Genomic DNA, 19,126 nt, shown 5'->3' with positions numbered 1-19,126 from the left:
TCTGGCATCAACGACTGAAGTGTTTCCTCAATTGCAGTCCTTCCCTCAAAAAAAAAAAAAAAAAAAAAAAAAAAAAAAAAAAAAAAACCCAGTCCTAAACTTTTGTATTTGTTTTGTAAAGTGATTGGATAGTTCTGGAACGTGAATTTTCTCCAATCTCTTTCACTTTGCAAACTCCACAGCCACTTGACCAGTAAGTTAAAATCCAAGGGAGAACTGATTGTTAGCTAAGGCTGCAGACATGCAAAGCACACAACCCTGAGAAACAGCAGCAACTGGGACAGGAGGCTCCCATTACTTCACATGAAGATGGCATGGGGTTTGCAAATCAAACACACACAGAAAACCAGTGGTGGCCCAGTTTGAACACACTGTATGGGATGCAGTTGAGCGAGGACTCGGGGAGCCACTTGTCCCTCCAGCTTGCATACATTTATTTCATACCACCGTGGGCCACTCACGGTCTGCTTACCTGCTCATTGTTGCTCTCCCACCATTCCCCATACTCCCTTTGGGGGTGAAACACTCTATTTCCGACTTGTGCTGGGCCAGTCTCCTGTCTTTGTACCTGGTGAGCATGAACAAGGACAGGAGCAAACAGAAAGACATGATTGTGTGCTTAAACTGCCAGGCTGAGGAAGAGCCACGACCCCAGAGAGGGTCACGTCCTGCCAAAACAGGACTTCCTGCTTCTCAGAGCAATGGCGCCTGTGTACTGATTAGATGATTAGGATTGCATATAGAAAACTTTGGGAATGCTTTTGTTACTTCTTGTTAAACCACAAGGAAGCCACTCTTTAACACTGAATACTAATCTGTGAATTATCACATCTAATAGTCAATGCTAGAAGAAACACAATTGTTAGCATCTAAATATCAAGTGAAGGGTCCGGGATGTAGCTCAGTGGCAAAGCACCTGGTTTGCAGGTGTGGCGCTCTGGGTTCGATCCCCGGTTCCAAAAAAGACAAAAAGAAAAGGCATCAACTGAGCTGATATTTATTCTTAGCGTATTTTTTTTAAAATACGCTAAGAATAAATATCAAGTGAAGAATTTATTTAGTGCTAACCATGTATCACTTTACTTGAACTTTACCTAAATCCTGTCTTGTCAATAGCCCTGTGGCAGAAGCTTTATTATCATTATTATTATCATTATCATTATTATTATTATTTATGTTATTGTTATTTATATGCTACTGATGAAGAAATATAAAATTATAAAGAGAAATTGTTGACTCAATTGTAAACTAAATTGATCAAAGAAAACAGTGAGTGCTTGGCCTGGCTTTGCACACAGGAACTTAAGGTTTAGAATGCCCACTTTACTATAATGTGCTGCTTCTTATATCAGCGGTTTTTTTGTTTGTTTTTGTTTTTGTTTTTTTGGTGGTACTGGGGTTCCTGGATATAATATCCTACCCTTCTACTTCCGGACTACACTCCCAGACACCCATTTTTTTTTTTACGAAACAGCAGGATTTCTTAAGCCAGCCAGGCTGGCTTCGAACCTGCGCGATCCTCCTGTCTCCGCCTCCCAAGCACGGGGATTACAAGCGTGCGCCACCACGCCTGGCTCCTTATATCAGTGTTTTGGTTTTAATTAAATCTTATCATTAGCCAACTTTCATGGAATGGTACTATGTCTGAATATTATACTAGATATTAGTAATATCAAAAGAGAGAAGACATGTTCCTTGGACATGAGAAATTCCTATAATCGTTAAGTTGAAGTTGGATAGTTGGGATGCCTAAATTTTGGAATATAGCTCAAACAGCTTTTGTATCTGAATTGACAGTTCATCTGTCCCGGAAGGTATCAGGCATTTTATCTAAAATCAGTAATGAGATTCCCAACAGTAGTCAGTTACCAGGTGCATCAAAATGAGTCCTTATATTTCAGTGACTATTTTTGAGACAAAATGCTTTTGCAAAAATAATTTTTCATGCATCATGTTTAATCTGCACAGTAGGTAAACTGGCACTGTTATTCTCATTTGCCAAATGAGGACTGTAAGCCTCATTTAATTGACTTTATAAAGTCTAGTCAGCAGATAACAACTGCCAGAAAAGTTTGTAGAAACCAAAGACTTAAGGTTTCATTCCTTTTCCAGTTATAAAACTGGAGTCTTGTATGATTGCACTTCATCCATGTTCCTGGTATTCGACAGGCAAAGATAAAATAAGTCATTACCAGAAGATTTGTTAGTCCCTGTACAGTTAGATTATTTTCAGCTTCTTTTTCCCATTGTCTCTAAAGTCATATAAAATAAAACACAATGTAATAAAATCATGAAAATTATTTATCCTGGGATGGAGGTTGTTTTAACTGTTCTTTGAAATATTAAGTTCTTTAGTATTTGAATGATGATGACTCATTATATTGATCCCAATGGATACAACGATTAAATTGTACAGTGGACATTAGCTGAGCATCTTAGAAATTCCAGGCAATAGGCTTTGTATTTTGACTACAGATATATTCTGCAGATCCTGCTTCATATAGCTCACAGAATACTAGGAGAAGGCAGAGAAAAAGCTATGTGCATACATGTTGCTTTAGATGTAGGCAATGAAGAAGAGAAGAATAGAGCTTCAATACTTTGTTGAAGGAGGTAAAATATCAGAGCCTGATTAATAATAATATTTATTTATTTATTTTCTTACTTATATTTTTATTTTTGGTACTTGAGATTGAACCCAGGGACATTGAACTCCAGGCTACACCCCCAGAACTATTTTATTTTTATTTTGAGACAGAGTTTTGCTAAGTTTCTGAGGGGCTAGTTATGCTGAGGTTGTCCTCAAACTGTGACCCTTCTGTCTCTGCCTCCCAAATACTGGGATTACAGGTGTGCACCACTACATCCAGGAAGACTCCTTAATTTTACTAAAGAAAATGTCATAGAAGAGACTCTCTTGTGAAACACCAATCATCGAATGACACTTCATGTGTCAAAGCAAACTGTTTTGTGCTTATTTATAAACTGTATTGCACAATGAAAATACTGCTCTGCAGCTTATAGTAAAGAGGAGAAACCAGAGATGAGCAAATAAGGTGACATAGCTGAGGGGGGTGGGACAGGGCAGAGGAAAATTACCTAATGTGCATGACGTATATTCACAAACGTCAAATTCAATCACTAAGCCAAACATGAGAATAAAATAAAAATGAAAAAAATAAAATAATATTAGTAGAATAATAAATTATTGTCATTCAGTTGCTTGTGAAGTAATTTTTAACATGTTTCAAAATACCTTTTGTTAGCCTAATTGCCAGTTAATCACTTAAATCCTTCCCAAATGAATTAATATTCCAACACATTTTATGCTGGTTAACTCTTTCCTCTCTCATGAACACACACACACACACACACACACACACACACACACACACTGTCTGATTACCTCAGTTTGTGAAATATTAGATAGATCCTAAGAAACTTGTTTTATTAAAAAAAACTCTTTTGGTAATAGCTTGCACACACACACACACACGCACATACACACACACACACACACACACACATACACATGCAAAAGAAACAATAACAACAGCAAAATTTATTCTAGTAACTACCTTTCTGTCTCTGCTGCCGCCATAGTGCCTGTGAAAAAGCTTGTGGTGAAAGGGGCAAACAAAAAAAAGAAAAAAGAAGCAGGTTCTAAAATTCACTCTTGACTGCACCCACCCTCTAGAAGATGGAATTATGGATGCTGCCATTTTCGAGCAATTTCTCCAAGAGAGAATCAAAGTGAAATCTTGGTGGAGGGGATGAACCATCAGAAGGAGCAAGAGCAGCATCATCACAATGTCCGGGGTGCCTTTTTCCAAAAGGTATTTGAAACATCTCACCAACAAATATTTGAAGAATAACCTGTGTGATAGGTTGAATTGCTAACAGCAAAAGAAATTTGTGAATTGCATTATTTCCAGATTAACCAGAATGAAGAAGAGGAGGAAGATGAAGATTAAAATTCACATATCTGGAATATATTGTACAAGCTCTTGAATAAAACATGGGAACTAAAAAATTTATTCCAATAAAGCAAGAGATACTTTCGAGTTCTGGGAGCTTTTGTGTAGTTTCTATATTCTATCCATGTGAAAATGACATTGATACCAAATAGGAAGCTCGACTTTGCTTTAGAGGGGACACTTTTTGCCTGCCTGTTCCTGTATTACAGCTTTATTACATTTACTAGATGTTTAAATAGATGCTATTGTTATTAATTCATTCAGTTATTCATTATTCCATTCACCAATAATATGCTGTTCAAATAAATTAGTAATGCCTCTCATAGTTTCCACTTATTTACAATTCTTTCTAGTAGTGCTTGTTTTAGAAATGTAGAACTATCAAGCATTGCTTCAGCTTCTTGGAATTTATGGCTTATAAAGTATCAATTTAGAATTTTTTTATTTTATATAATAAATTTATGCATCTTTTTAAATGCTAAAAATGAATATACATATATGTGCTTAATTTAGAGGCATAATTCTAAATACTTTACTAGTATTATCTTGCTTTTTAAATAAAATGTAAAAGTTATAATAGAAGTTATAACAACAGAAGATTGTGTCAGGTCGTTTTCTGTACATTATCATTAATTCTTAAAACTACCTTATAAAGTGGATACAGTTATTCTCATTCTTTCTTTTCTTTTCTTTTTTTTTTCAGTAACTCAAATTGAACTCAGGAGTGAAATTCTACCTCTGAGCTACATCCTCAACCATATTTTATTTTCTTTTATTTTGAAACAGGATCGTAGCTGGATGTGGTGATATGGTGACTCACACCTGTAATCCCAGTACTTGAGAGGCTAAAACAGGAGGATCACAGGTTCAAGGTCAGCCTCAGCAATTTGGCAAGACCCTCAACAAATTAGTGAGACTTTGTTTCAAAATAAAATAGGGCTGAGGGCATAGCTCAGAAGTACACTGCCCCTAGGTTCAATCCCCAGTACCCATAAAATAAAATAAAATGAAGTAAAACAAACAATGTCTCACTAAATTGCTGATGCTGGCCTCAAATTTTTTATCCTCCTGTCTCAGTCCCCTAAGTTCTGGGATTACAGGTGTGAGCCACCACACCTGACCAATTACCCCTCATTCTGAAGGAACTAACATTGAAGGTTTGGGTCAGTAAACTCAAGCTCATGCAGTTTTGTATAGGAAACTTAAAATTTAGAAATCAGTGCTCTCTGTTTCAAAAGTTCCTATTATTGACACTAAAGTTTCTTCTAAGTTACAACATTAGCCCACTTAGAAGCAAAACTACAAATATCTATTATTTACCTTTTATTAATCCATTTTGCAAATGAGCAGCAGCACTAACAAGAACAACTAGGGAAAGATCAAGAGATAGGACTTTAAAAGTTGTTCCTTCTTCTTGTCCTCTGTAAATGTTCTAAGGGGTTTAGTTTCCATCTTCATTGCTACTTATGAAGCTGTCCATGAACTGGGCTCTGTGCTAAGGAACACACGGGTCACTGTGCTGCCTATACGTTCACAGTTGAAAGCTGGAGTATGAAATGCAAACAGACCATTTTTAAATGTTTGAGGCTTCGATTATAGAAGCAGATGCAAGGAAGGCTCCCTAACCTAGAGTAGAATAATGTGTAAACTGTAACGGAGCAAGGGTGCTTAAGAAAAAAACTTTATAAATGGGGAGAAATATACTGTGAGAAGATGAGTAGACCAGGAGAAGAAAACTTAGTGGCAAACGTGCAGTGAGGCTTAGCAATATGGTGTACATGGTGAAGCGCTGGTTAATGTTTTTTTTTATTGTAAAATGTCAAACGTAAAAATAAGGTAAAACGTGATCTGGGTTGGTTCCATATTTTGGCTATTACAAATTGTGCCGCTATGAACATAGGTATGCATATGTTGCTGTATTTCTCTGAATTCAACCCCTTTGGAAAGATACCGAGGAGTGGTATAGCTGGATCATATGGTGGATCTATTCCCAACTTTCTCAGGAATCTCCACACAGATCTCCATAGTGGCTGAACTAGTTTGCACTCCCACCAACAGTGTAAAAGAGTTCCTCTTTCCCCACATCCTCGCCAGCATTTGTTGTTGTTTGATTTCTTTATGCTTGCTACTCTGACTGGGGTTAGATGGAATCTCAGTGTAGTTTTGATTTGCATCTCCCTGATGGCCAGTGATGAAGAACATCTTTTCATGTATCTATTAGCCCTTTGTATCTCTTCTTTTGTGAAGTGTCTATTTAGTTCATTTGCCCATTTCTTGATTGGGTTGTTTGTTTTGCTAGTGTAGAGCCTTTTGAGCTCTTTGTATACTCTGGATAGCAAAACTGTGGGAAATACACACAATGGAATTCTATTCAGCCATAAAGAAGAACAAAATTATATCATTTGCAAGAAGATGGAAAGCCCTGGAGAGCATCATGTTAAGTGAGATCAGCTAAGCACAGAAGGAGAAGATACACATGTTTCCTCTAATATGCCCAAACTAGAAAACACAAAGGATACCAGTGGGACTCCAGATATTAGAGGGGAAATACTAGCTAAGTTTTAATGGAAAGATAGGAGAGGAGAAAGGCCGATCTTGATTAATGAGGGTCTACACCTGAACATGTGTAAAATTATGAATAAGACATGGTTAACCTGGACAACCATTGGTGGGGGGGGAGAAAACGGGGGAGGGGGGGAGAGGGCACCAAATATAGTGTAAATGTATACTACTTATGTTCAATAAAAAATTGTTAAAAAAATTAATCCAACACCTATAGTATACCTCAACCTAAAAAAAAAAAAAAATAAGGTAAAAGGGATGCAGTTGGAGGGGTGTGTAAAATGTGGTGAATTTGCCTGCAGATTATGAGATGCCATCCTGAGGTCTTTAAGCCAGGCTACAGTTGGCATTTAGATAAAACACTAGAGAACTGAGGAAGCCACAGTAGAGATAGAAGAATACTACTGAACAGCGCATAGGAGAGATACCGACGTGATGCTTGAGACAGTGTTGACGCCAAGGAGAAGCACAATACAGTCTCAAAACTACAACAGAGTCAAAATAAGTGGGGTTTGTTAGGGATGAAGAGTATAAGAGAGATAAGTACAGAATGCTACCACAATTATTACCTTGTGTGGCATAATTTACTGAGCTAAGAAAATACAAGAGAGAAAATATGCTTGGGGGAGGATATAAGAAGCTTCATTTTTGAGTATTGAGTATGAGATGCTCGTGACAGACACATTCAAGTGGCAGATCCAGTCAATACGTGGGTTTAAGAATCTGGAAGATGAGCTGGGTGTGATAGTGCATACCTGGAGTCCTGGTATTTGGGAGGCTGAGAAGTGAGGATTGTAGACTTGAGACCAGCAGCTTCAGCAATTTAAGTAAGACCTTTAGCAACTAAGCAAGACCTTGTTTCAAAATTAGAAGTAAAAAAAATGGCTGGGAGTGGATCTGGGAGGTAGCCTTTTGGGTACAATCTCCTGTACCAAAAAACAAAACAAAAGAATCCGAAGGGGGAAGCCATAGCATACAGAGGGTTTCAAGCACAATGAGAATGGTTGAGAGCGCTCAAGAGAACAGTGGAGAGAAAAGGCTAACAGATTTTGCTCTGAAATAAGGTTTAGTTTGTCTTCTTTGAAGATTATTTTTGGTTTGTTTGTATATACTTTGCCCGGAAAGCTCTAGCTCTTCTTTACCCTGTTCTATAAGACTTCCGTTTTCCCTGATGAATCTAAAAGATGTGTGTGTGTGTGTGGGGGGGGGGATCACTTAGAATTGATGAATAAATAAGCCAGGCATGGTGGCGCACGCTTGTAATACAGCACTTGGGAGGCTGACACAGGAGGATCGCACAGGTTCGAAGCCAGCCTCAGCTACTTAGTGAGGCTTTCAGCAACTTGGTGAGACCCTGTTTCCAAATAAAGTATAAAATAGGTCTGGGAGTATAGCCTGGAGGTAGAAAAGCCCCTGGGTTCCACCATCACTACCACCAAAAAAAAAAATTTTATGAATGAAGGTAATTTCTCCATAATATTTTAGATAAAATTTCACTTCTCCCTTTGTTTCTCCTCTACCAATATCTACTGAATATTAGATTACTGAAAATTTCATATTGGCTATGTGGTCCAGAATTGGCATGTGGGTGCAGCATGAGATGGAAGACTTAAGAAAGTGAAGAAATCATGTATGTGTCTCTTTGGTGGAACAGCAGATGTTGGAATGACACCTAAGGTTGGAAGGAAAGGGTAAGGTTTGGTCTTGGAAGTGAATAGTCCCTATGTGAGGAAGATTTGACATAAGCATCCAAGAGCAGGATGTCTAGCATGTACTGGAATTCAATCCTCAGAATTTGAGAAACAAACAAACAAAAAGCTATGGCAACAGTCTGTCCTTTATTTGGGAACTAAGGTCTCAATAATAGTACAGGTTGGGGTGGACAGAAATTCTTTATGCAGAAGTTGGCAGTAAATAAATAGTAGCCTTAAACAAAGTTAAGAGATAGTGGAAAAACTACATGTCACGAGTGTCAAAGAAGTCAGTGTTTACATTCTGTCTATGAGTGTGTGGAAAAGGTTGACCCAGCATGACGCTGTGCCTCGTGAACATGTGATATGGAAGAGTAAGTAACCTCACTTGCAAGGGCTTCAGAGGAAGGGATGTTCTCACCAGAGATTTAGGTTTTAGAAAACATCCATCTGAAATCTCATGACACACCTCAGTTTCTAGTCCCAAATCAGATATTATTTAGTTTAGTGATTAAAAACAGGGACATAGCCGGGCGTGGTGGCACACGCTTGTAATCCCTGCACTTGGGAGGCGGAGACAGGAGGATTGTGCAGGTTCGAAACCAGCCACGCTGGCTTAAGAGACTCTGTTTCCAAATAAAAACATAAAATAGGTCTGGGAGAGTAGCCCAGAGGTAGAAAGGTTTCCAGGAATCCTAGTACCACCAAACAAACAAACAAACAAACAAACAAACAAACAAACACCAGAGACATATTCCCTCATATATGTAGAAACCACTGTATGCATGTTTCATCTTATTCTACCATACTTTAAAGTTTTGAGAGAAAATAACAATATGATCCAAGAAGGTTGTGAAAGGGAGATAAAAAGTGTTGCATATTTCACACACCCACAAATGTGTATATGCTTGTTGCTTTGAGACCAAAACTCAGGGCCTTACACATGCTAAATGTGCACTCTATCACTGAGCTACACCTCCATGTCCATCAGATATGTTTTATGTAAAAATTTATTTATTTATTTATTTTTGCGGGTCTGGAGATGGAACCCAGGGGCATTTGACCTCCGAGCTATACCCCCTGCCCTATTTTTTATTCTTTATTTTGAAATCGGGTCTCACTGAGTTGCAGAGGGCCTCACTAAGTAGCTGAGGCTGTCCGCGAACCGCGATCCTCCAGGTCTCAGCCTCCCGAATGCTGGGATTACAAGCGTGCGCCACCACGCCCGGCTTGTAAAAATTTAAATAAGAGTGTGCAGTGGACACTAATGGGGTAGGAGGTTAAGTGTAGGGAATAACAAAGTAGAGATATATTCTCCAAGGAAATCTCTCCTTTAAATCATTATAAATGCATCACAGTCGCAAGCAAAGTTTAAATCCTTATTTTCCTCAGCTACCATCTGTTTATCACAATACCAGTATGGTATGAACAGAGAAAAATTTTATGGAAGAGAATATTTCTTGTCCAATAAATGTACCTAAAGAGTAAAAGTTAGTTACTGAGTGAGGGACATTTGAAATAGTTATAGGACAAGTAATTCAGTATAATAGGAAAATCCTGTCAGAAATTTTCATCCAGTTTTGCAGTGAGGAGGGAAGAGTTTATTACACTTGAGTATTTATCACCACTTCTTCTATTCACTACCCTGGTTCTAGCTGTTGTCACCTTAAAAAACCTCCCTACCCAACCGACCCAATCCAGACTCCACAGAGCAAACAGAATAATCTTATCAACATATAAAACTTTCATTTCACCTTTCTGTGCAAGTCTCTCAATTAGCTCCCTATTTCTCTGGGCAAATTCTGGGCATGTTTTTAAAAAAGAGACCCAGTGCACATTGATGGGGTGCAGTGGGACCCAGTACACATTTATGGGGTACAATGTTGCTTGCTTTATTTTTGTGGTAATGGGGTGGAACTCAGGGGCAGTCTACCTCTGAGCTACACCTACTGCCCTACTTTTATTCTTTATTTTCAAACAGGGTCTCACTAAGTTGTGGAGAGCTTCACTAAGTAGCTGAGGCTGTGCATGAATTGCAATCCTCTGGACTCAGCCCCCTGTATACTGGGATTACAAGCATGTGCCACCATGCCTGGCTTACAATGTTTCGTATTTGAATTATTTTTTGTTCATTTAAATGTTCTTTTGCCTTTGTTTTTAAATTGTTTTCTCTAAGCATTTTCAACTACCAAAAGTAATGGGGTTTTACTTCATTTTCTTCTTCACTGAATACAAATATTAAAATTAGAAAAAAGAGACTCAAGCCAGGTGTGGTAGCATATGCCTGGAATGCCAGTACTTGGGAGACTGAGACAGGAGGATCACAGGCTTGAGAATAGTCTCAGCAAGTGGTGGGATTCTCAGTAACCTAGTAAAACTCTGTTTCAAAACAAAAAACAAAAGTAAAATAAGAGATTAAAAAGGGTTGAGAGTATACCTTGGAGGTAGAATGCCCCTGGGTTAAATACACAGTATCACACACACACACACACACACACACACACACACACACACACGACACACACACACGAGAGAGAGAGAGAGAGAGAGAGAGAGAGAGAGAGAGAGAGAGAGACAGACAGACAGACAGACAGACAGACAGACAGCCAAACATGGACTGACTCTCAGAGAGTTGTATGTACCAGGTGAGGAAACAGAAAGATAGCACCACTTTTGAATAAAAAAATGGACCCTCACCAGACACTGGATGTGCTAATGTTTTAGATTTCTTGGTCTCATGCTAATGTTTTAGATTTCTTGGTCTCCAGAACCCTAAACATAAATGGTTTTTATTCATAAGCCATCCATTTTCTGGTATTTTTGTTATAGAAGCCTAGACATAGCAAGACAGGAGGGAGCTTATGGAGTAAGCTAGAAAATAGCAAAAATGATAGTTAAGCAGTGAGACCCTGAAGCCAAGAAGGGCGTACAGGAGATATTTATTCCTTTTAATTAGGAAATATATAAACAATGGAATTCTATGCAGCCATAAAAAAGGACAAAACTTGTCATTTGCAGGGAAATTGATGGAACTAGAGAACATCATGCTAAGTGAGAGTAGTTAGTCATAAAAAGTGAAAAGTCAGATGTTCTCCCTCACATGCAGAAGCTAGGGAGAAATCGGGGCACAGGATGGAAGGAAAAACTTTAGTGGAGTGAAGGAGGGGACCTAACTGAGGGAGACTGGAGGGGGAGAAAGACTTGAAGTGATAAACATCTCAATGAATCTGATGTGCATACACAAACTTATCAAGGACAATCACTGTGCTGAACATGGGAAGGTGGGAAGAAGGAGGAAATCGGGTGGGGACTGGGGGAGGGCTCAGTGAGTAGTGTGTGTATGTATTCCTCTATTGCCCTGAACTTCAACAAGGTGTATGATTACAGTACACTGATTAAAAAAAGACAATCCTAATTTTAGATCTTGACAGTTATAAAAAGAAGACAGAAATTATGGTATAATAATATTTAAATAGCATTTATAATATTATAGTAAAAATTTCCTCTAGCATTTAATTCCTTTAAGAAATGTAATAGGGTTATTGTTATCCCCATTCTTCCAATAAGGAGCCCATGGCCCAAAGCTCTTCATACACTGGCCAGGGTACCATAGTCAGTAAGTCACAGAAGTGAGTTTAGAACCCAGATGTTTTACCTCTAAATTTCATGTTCTTTACTAGCATCTTACTTTATTTTTCATTATTTGATGCTGAAAAAGCCCCTTTATTTATATAGTCTGATAACACAGTTGAGAAATTAAAAAGGTCATACACAGAGTAATAGTGTGTACTTAGTGGAGCTAGGCTGTAAGTATAATATGAACTTATTTTTCAAAAGGTCAAATTTGACTACATAAGGACCAAGTAGAATAAATCAACCTCTAGCCTCCTGCTAAGATGCAAACAGAATGCCATAGCAGGCCTGGAGTCTACCCAGAAGAAATACACCTACATGAAGGTGTAAAAAAGGTCGTGCTGAGAGCCCTCACAACCAGTATGCTGTGTGGGGTCCAGGGTGCATCAGAAAATGAACAGGGCTAAGGAGGCAGGCGATTTCAACAGCTCCAAAGTGTTGCCAAGAGAGCCAGAGGAAAGCCCAAGTCATCCTTCCAAGTAAAATCGGTCAGAGGAAAATTCCAGAAGAAAAGTCATTATAGACTTTCAGTTTTCAGGGAAAGAATGAGACCAAATCTTTCAAGTTCATTATTACGGTGTGATATTCCAGGATAATTCCTTACTTCAAACTTGTATGTATCCGTACATACCTAAATACATAGAAATGATTTTCTAAATATTCCAGGAAGTCTTGTGGTTGCCCCCTTACAAAACATCTTTTCCCCTTGAAATGCCAATTTGATTTATTTGAACATTTCAGATTAAAACAGAAATGAAGCATGATTAATAGCCTCGTAAAATAATGTTAGAAGTGAACATAAATTTTCAAAGTATTTGAGAAGCTGCCAAGGCACACCCGGCTTTATAGAAACCAGAAGAAAATGGAAACATGGAAGTTGACAGATGCGGCAGTGATGCAAAATGCAATTAAAATGTAAAAGAATCAGGTACATTGACCCAGTGATTCTATTCCTAGGAATTTATTCCAAGAAAATAATTCAACAGAGAAAGAAGAAGAAAATAATTCAATAGAATTTCAAAGACTTTTGGGGCAAAAATTTTTCACTTAGGTGTTATAGAAAGTAGCAAAAAACTAAACAAAACAAGAACAAACCAACCACTAGAGAATAGTTTAATACATTACAATACAGCAATATTATGAAAATGTTTTAAATTTCGTACTGAGCAGAGTCTTTCAGAGAAATGTTTCCAGAAAATTCCCAAATGATAAGTTTTAATCCCACTTATGATGAGAACCTGTTTTTCAGAGATGAATCATCTTAAGTCATTGTCTTTCCTCTGTGTACTTTCCCTTGACATAGCTATCTGTTTCACAATAAATAGACACCCAGGAAGATCCAGATTCTAAAACCAATCCTAAGGTACTGTACACGCTTGCACAACAGCCTCAAAGGGAAAACTTTTCAGAAGGAACTAAATGTCAACCAGAGGGAGGTCTCCACAGGAGAACAGGATCAGCCTCAGAAATCACTTCAGTGAAGCATTAATTGAAAGATCCTGATGTCTCAGGATATATTTGAGGAAGGAAGGATTTTCAGACAATTTATTCTATCTGAAACAGATAATTTCTTTTCCAATCGGAATTTCTCTTTACATTTTTGTACATGAACAGCTGGAGTGTCTTTGGAGTCAGATGAAATCGGGTAATAATGACAGTAGAAGCCTGTATTTAGCCAGGCATGGTGGGACAAACTCATAATCCCACTACTTTGGAGACTGAAATAGGAAGATTGCAGTTTGGACACCAGTCTCAGCAACTTAGGGAGGCTCTCAGCAACCCAATGAAACCCTGCTTTAAAACAAAAACAAACAGCCAGGCATGGTGGCTAGGATGGAAAGATCAGACTCCTAGAACTAGTTAAAATGGTCATGGTAGAACTAGAACTTTTTCTGGCTTAAGAGATATATCTTGCACAATTATTATTTGTTAAATGCATAAGTGGTGTGAAAAGCTAATTAAGAGAAATGATATGATGTTCTTTCTGTTACCTTTCTTCTTCACAAGGGGCCTAGTAGAAGAAGAAAGGAAATAACTACTGACACTACTCAAGACATGGAAGCATCCTAGGTGCCTGTCAATAGATGAATGGATAAAAAAAATGGAATATACATATGCAATAGAGTATTATTCAGCCATTAAGAAGAATAAATCCTGTCATTTGCAGGTAAATTGATGGAACTGGAAGACATCATGGTAAGCTAAATAAGATATATAGAAAGACAAGTAGTATTGCATGTCTTCCCTTATATAGAGAAACTAAAGCCAGGCACGGTGGCACACACTTGTAATTCCAGCATTTGGAAGGCTGAGACAGGAGGATGGTGGTTCATGGACAGCCTCAGCTACTTAGTGATGCCCTTTGCAACTCAGTGAGACCTTGTTTCAAAATAAAGAATAAAAACTAGGGCTGGGAGTGTAGCTTGGAGGTAGAATGCCCCTGTTTTCCATCCCCAGTACTGCAAGAAAAAAAATAAAAAGAAAGAAATTAAAAATGACCTAAAAGTGGAAAAAGGACTATTAAAGAACAAGAGAGAGTGAGTGAAGGGGTCAGGAAAAGTTGGACATGATCAAAACTCTATATATGCATTCATGTAAACGTCATAATTATCTTAATTTGTACAATTATAATGTGTTTATAATTATGAAATAGGAAGGAAGGAAGGAAAAGATGAGGTGGGAAGAAACACAAAAGCACTGTACAAGCTCACCTTCCTGTTCACAATCCATTTTCACCACAACTGAATGTAATGCAATACACTTTCTGAAGCTACAGACCTCATAAGTATCCCAGCAGGCACCACAGCAACTGATCCTATTTAATAAAATAAGTTCTTAGTGAAAGAATAATGGACAATAAGGGAATAGATACGTTATTTTGGGAAAAATTAGAGAAATTGAAGAAAGAAAGGAGAAAAAATAAAAAACCAAAACAAACTAAACACAACGCCGGGCGTGGTGGCGCACGCTTGTAATCCCCGCACTTGGGAGGCGGAGACAGGAGGATAGCGCAGGTTCGAAGCCAGCCGCGCTGGCGTAAGAGACCCTGTTTCAAAAATATAAAATAGGTCTGGGAGTGTAGCCCGGAGGTAGAAGGGCTTCCAGGAACCCCAGTACCACCAAAAACAAACAAACAAACAAACAAACTAAACACTACAACCAGGATCCATACCATCTGGTTATCTTTCTTTGAGGCCTTTCTTGTGCCTTCTCATATAATTAATCACTGTTTTTTGGGGGGAGTACTGGAGGTGGAACCCAGGGGCTTTCTACCCCTCAGCTATACTCCCAAACCTATTTTATATTTTATTTGGAAACAGGATCTCACTAAGTTGCTGAGAGCCTCACTAAGTAGCTGAGGCTAGCTTCGAACCTGTGTGATCCTCCTGTCTCAGCCTCCCAAGCGAGGGGATTACAAGCGTGCGCCACCACGCCTGACTCAATTAATCACTTTCTGATAGTGCATCTCGTGTGTCACTACAGAGAGCTACAGCACCTAGGACTCTTTACTGACATTATTTGTTTACATTGCTAGCTCTACTATGAGGACAGATGCATTACCTGTGGGAAGGACAGTATTTTTATTAATTTTTATATCTCAATTATCAAAATATCATCAGGCTGTGGCAGATAATAATAGGATCTCAGCAGATGTTACTTGTTCATTATTACTGCTGGGTTGGTAACACTGGCTGAGCAGATGGCCTTACTTTACCTGTCATTTGTTCTCTTTTCCAGCCCACCTGTATTTGGTGCCTGCTTTAGATCTTTCTACCCATATATTTCTGAGCTCCTTTATTTCATGAAGATGAACTCTCCTGTCTTAGTCTCTATGAAAGTGTACATTGTCCCCTGTGTCTCCTGTTGAGAAATACCCCCCTAACTCCTGCTTGGTGTTTCCCCCTCCTGTGAGGCTCTGCTGCCCTCTAGGGGACTGTGTTCAGCATGCTCTTCTCAGGACCCAGTGTGTGCTCAGCAGTAGTCTGGGTCCAGGAGCTGATCGTCATGCTCTTGGCAGTACTGCCAAGCCCCAGGGATCTTTTATCTGCTTTTACAGTCCCCACTTTAGAAACCCGGACTATAGTGTGGTCAGTTCAGGAACATGCAACAGACAACAGCAAGCGTCAAGAGCTAAAACCTATTACAAATTGAGGCATGAAGGAGGCTTCCATAGGTTTTGGGGGTTCTTGGTACCATCAGGGCCTTCGGCCAAGAGCAACCCACATGCATCTTGGTGGTCTGCACATGATACCAAAGTCTGTGCCAGTGAGTACAGCAGCCAACAACAAGAGTGCTCTACTTGAATACTGAACACTGATTTCCATCTTTGCCAGGGCTCTGGGAAAAAGACAACTTTCTCGAGGAGGTGGGGCCTAAAGTTGCTTATTGTTAAATCCCCAGCAAAGATCCAGTTGCATGTCAGGTGATAACCTGATTACACACCGTTCAAACTGAAGCCAAAAAAAGTGAAGTGCGGCTACTATTTTTTTTTTTAAGAGTGGAAAGTAGAGGCATTTTCTACATTAAACAGAAAAATGAGAAGACCTACAACTAGAGCTCAAAGAAGGGCAGTCCTTGAAAACTGAGAATGTAATGATGGTTGAGAAAAGAAGGTGGCAGAAGCAGAAAGGAGCCAAGGCCGTGGGTCTAGCACAGGTACACCTGCAGTCAGGAGACCGCAGCAGCCTCAGGTGGCTCCCATCTCTTTCTGTGCCCGCTGTCACCTCTCGCTGAAATGCCCACCGAGCAGCTCATCCGCTTCCACTCAGCATTCTAGTCCATGCTGTCTCTTCTGTGAGTTTCTTTAATCACTAAGCACCGAAATCTTATAGCGAATTCCCCCTTTTCAGATCAACGGGAGCATGCTTTCCAGTTAAGGAGTGATGGGGAAGATAGCACAGCACAGAGCACATGTGGAGTAGGGCTGCCAGTCACGAGTTCAAATTCGTCCAATTACAATCTAAGTGTGCAATCTTGGAAAACTCATTTCATGTCTCTGAGCTTCAGTTTCTGCAGCTATAAATATCAGTAGAGAACTTATTATAGCCAAAAAAAGCTAGAGAAAATTATAGCCTTATCTTTCTCTGCTTTATTTCTCCCATCTATATAAAAGGAATGGAACTTGAGGGAAGAGAAAGAGTTGTTAACGCAGAGACTTATGTTGGAGGCACACACTTCTCATATGAAATTTTATCTTCTGAAAGAGACATGCCCCAGATATGTTACAGCTAGGTACTGCCAAGCAGGACTCATTCAAATAAAATAAGTATGTTTTCAAGAAATACTGTCTTGAGACAATATTTTTAAAAACTGGCTAGTTTTACTCACCACCTAATTTTTATCAGTTAATCAAAAACATTGTAATCAAATTCAAGTAGTGACAAATGAGACCACTAACATCACTTGCAAATTGAAATTCACCGTAATCACAACATTCAAGATTACTAATTCATTAAACAAAGAGAGCATTTATATGCAATTCATCATCACAATCATCCAGACATGGTCTTGTATAGCTCCACAAAGATATTTCAATTATTGCCAAGCCAAACTGTTTAATTAATCATCTCAAAGCATTTCTTCCTCTAAAGTAAAACACCTTAAATATGCCATCTACAACATTATAACCCACTAGATCCGAATCCTCTTAGCATTTACTTTCTACATATCCAGCAAAAGAGAAAACTAAATATTCAAATGGTATATTAATAGGCAGAGACTTGAAAGGTTGACTAATTTCTTTAAAAAATGTGTACCCTTTAATACAGATTCAGTATTATGGGAGGAGCTTAATTTTCACCAGAAAGACTGGAGAAGTAAATCTTTGCCAGTCACTAAAAAGATTTTTATTAGAGAACTTGCTATAAATACTTTGTGCAAGCATTAATTTTATAATCAAAATAATATTTTCTTCTTTTTCCCTGCATTGTATATAAAACTGGAGCACATTGTTAAATATACTTCCTTCTAAAAGTTGCCTTAAATATTTTCATAAACTAGGTGCTTAAGAAACTCGTTGAAGCTGGGCACAGAGGTGTACACCTATAATCGCAGTACTTGGGAGGCTGAGACAGGAGGATCACAAGTTTGAGGCTAGCCTGGGCAACTTAGCAAGATTCTGTCTCAAAAATAGAAAATTAAAAGAGGTGGAAGTATAGCTCAGTGGTAGAGCACCCCTAGGCTCAGTGTCCAGTACCACACATGCAAACACAAAGAAGTGTGTTGAGTTACAACTGTGCCTGGCCACTTCTAAAAATATACCTTCCATAAACTCACATTTTTAAATGAACATCATTAGAAATATTGTTTATTTTTATAAAGAAAATAAAAAATGTCATCAAGCCAGGCATGGTGGCACATACTCATAATCCCAGTCCTTGGGAGGCTGAGCCAGGAGGACTATAGGTTCAAGGGTAGCTTCAGCAATTTAGCAAGACCCTGTTTCAAATGTAAATAAATAAATACACACACACATACACACACACACACACACACGTACGTATATTAAAAGGGCTAGGATAGTAGCTTGGAGGTAGAACACACCTAGGTTCAATCCCCAACCCCCACTATCACACAATAAATAAATAAATCACCAGTGATAAATATGAAAGCATGTAATTAATTTGTGTCTGTTCTTAGGAAACAAGTCCTACTCTTCCGACTCTATTTCATTCAAGTCAGTGCTATCTGCATTAGGCAGACATTTCAACAAACGAACTAAACTCTCTTGTCTATATTTTCTTTCATGACCAAACTAACGGTTTTTGGACCCTAGCTGGCTATTAGTACAAAAGAGAACTCTAGACAGAGGCTTTAAGCCTTACAGAAAGAGAAAGTGGAGAGAGAAGGAAATGGGGTAAATGATTACGCACTTAGCTCATCAAGGCATTTAAATAGAAGGATGCTCAACTGGGGTTAAATCATAGCAATGATAGTTTTTCAAATGCCATTTTCAGCCTTGACTTCTCATTGATTCCTGCAAAGTCTTTACTGCCCTTTTTAATACAATGTTAGGGTTTATAAGTCATGGTCTAAGGTCACAAACTCGAGAATCAAACTGCTTGAAATTGAGTTCAGGATACAACACTTTCCAGCGATGTCCCCTTGGGTTATTTGCTTAGCCTCACTATATCTCAATTTCCTCATTTAAAAAATGGGGATACCAATGTCATCTGTGGTGTTGTTTGAATGATTAAGTAAATGTAAAGAAGCAGGTTGATGTTGCCTGACACATTATAGATGCTCAAAGCTATCATAACCAAC

General features: G+C 38.6%; 1 protein-coding gene and 1 pseudogene across 3 annotated transcripts in view; one reads left to right on the top strand and one right to left on the bottom strand.

The window, feature by feature from the left end:
• Positions 1-19,126, bottom strand: part of GRM5 (glutamate metabotropic receptor 5) — a gene marked incomplete at both ends in the record, with an annotated part of 485,189 nt that overhangs the window by 14,855 nt on the left and 451,208 nt on the right. The window contains one exon of one of the 2 annotated variants that reach the window (XM_080699847.1): positions 473-568. The exons of the other annotated variant lie outside the window; for it this stretch is intronic. Within the exon in view, the coding sequence (XP_080555973.1) occupies positions 473-568 (96 nt within the window). The remainder of the gene's footprint in view (positions 1-472; positions 569-19,126) is intronic. 2 annotated transcript variants of the gene reach the window in all.
• Positions 578-3,974, top strand: LOC308272176 (large ribosomal subunit protein eL22-like; annotated as a pseudogene). The gene is made up of 2 exons: positions 578-710; positions 3,604-3,974. The product of its transcript is annotated as a large ribosomal subunit protein eL22-like (transcript).

The sequence above is a fragment of the Muscardinus avellanarius genome, assembly GCF_963383645.1.
Source record: "Muscardinus avellanarius genome assembly, chromosome: 1".
In the NCBI taxonomy this organism is placed as follows: Eukaryota; Metazoa; Chordata; class Mammalia; order Rodentia; family Gliridae; genus Muscardinus; species Muscardinus avellanarius.
This window is presented reverse-complemented; position numbering and strand designations above follow the sequence as displayed.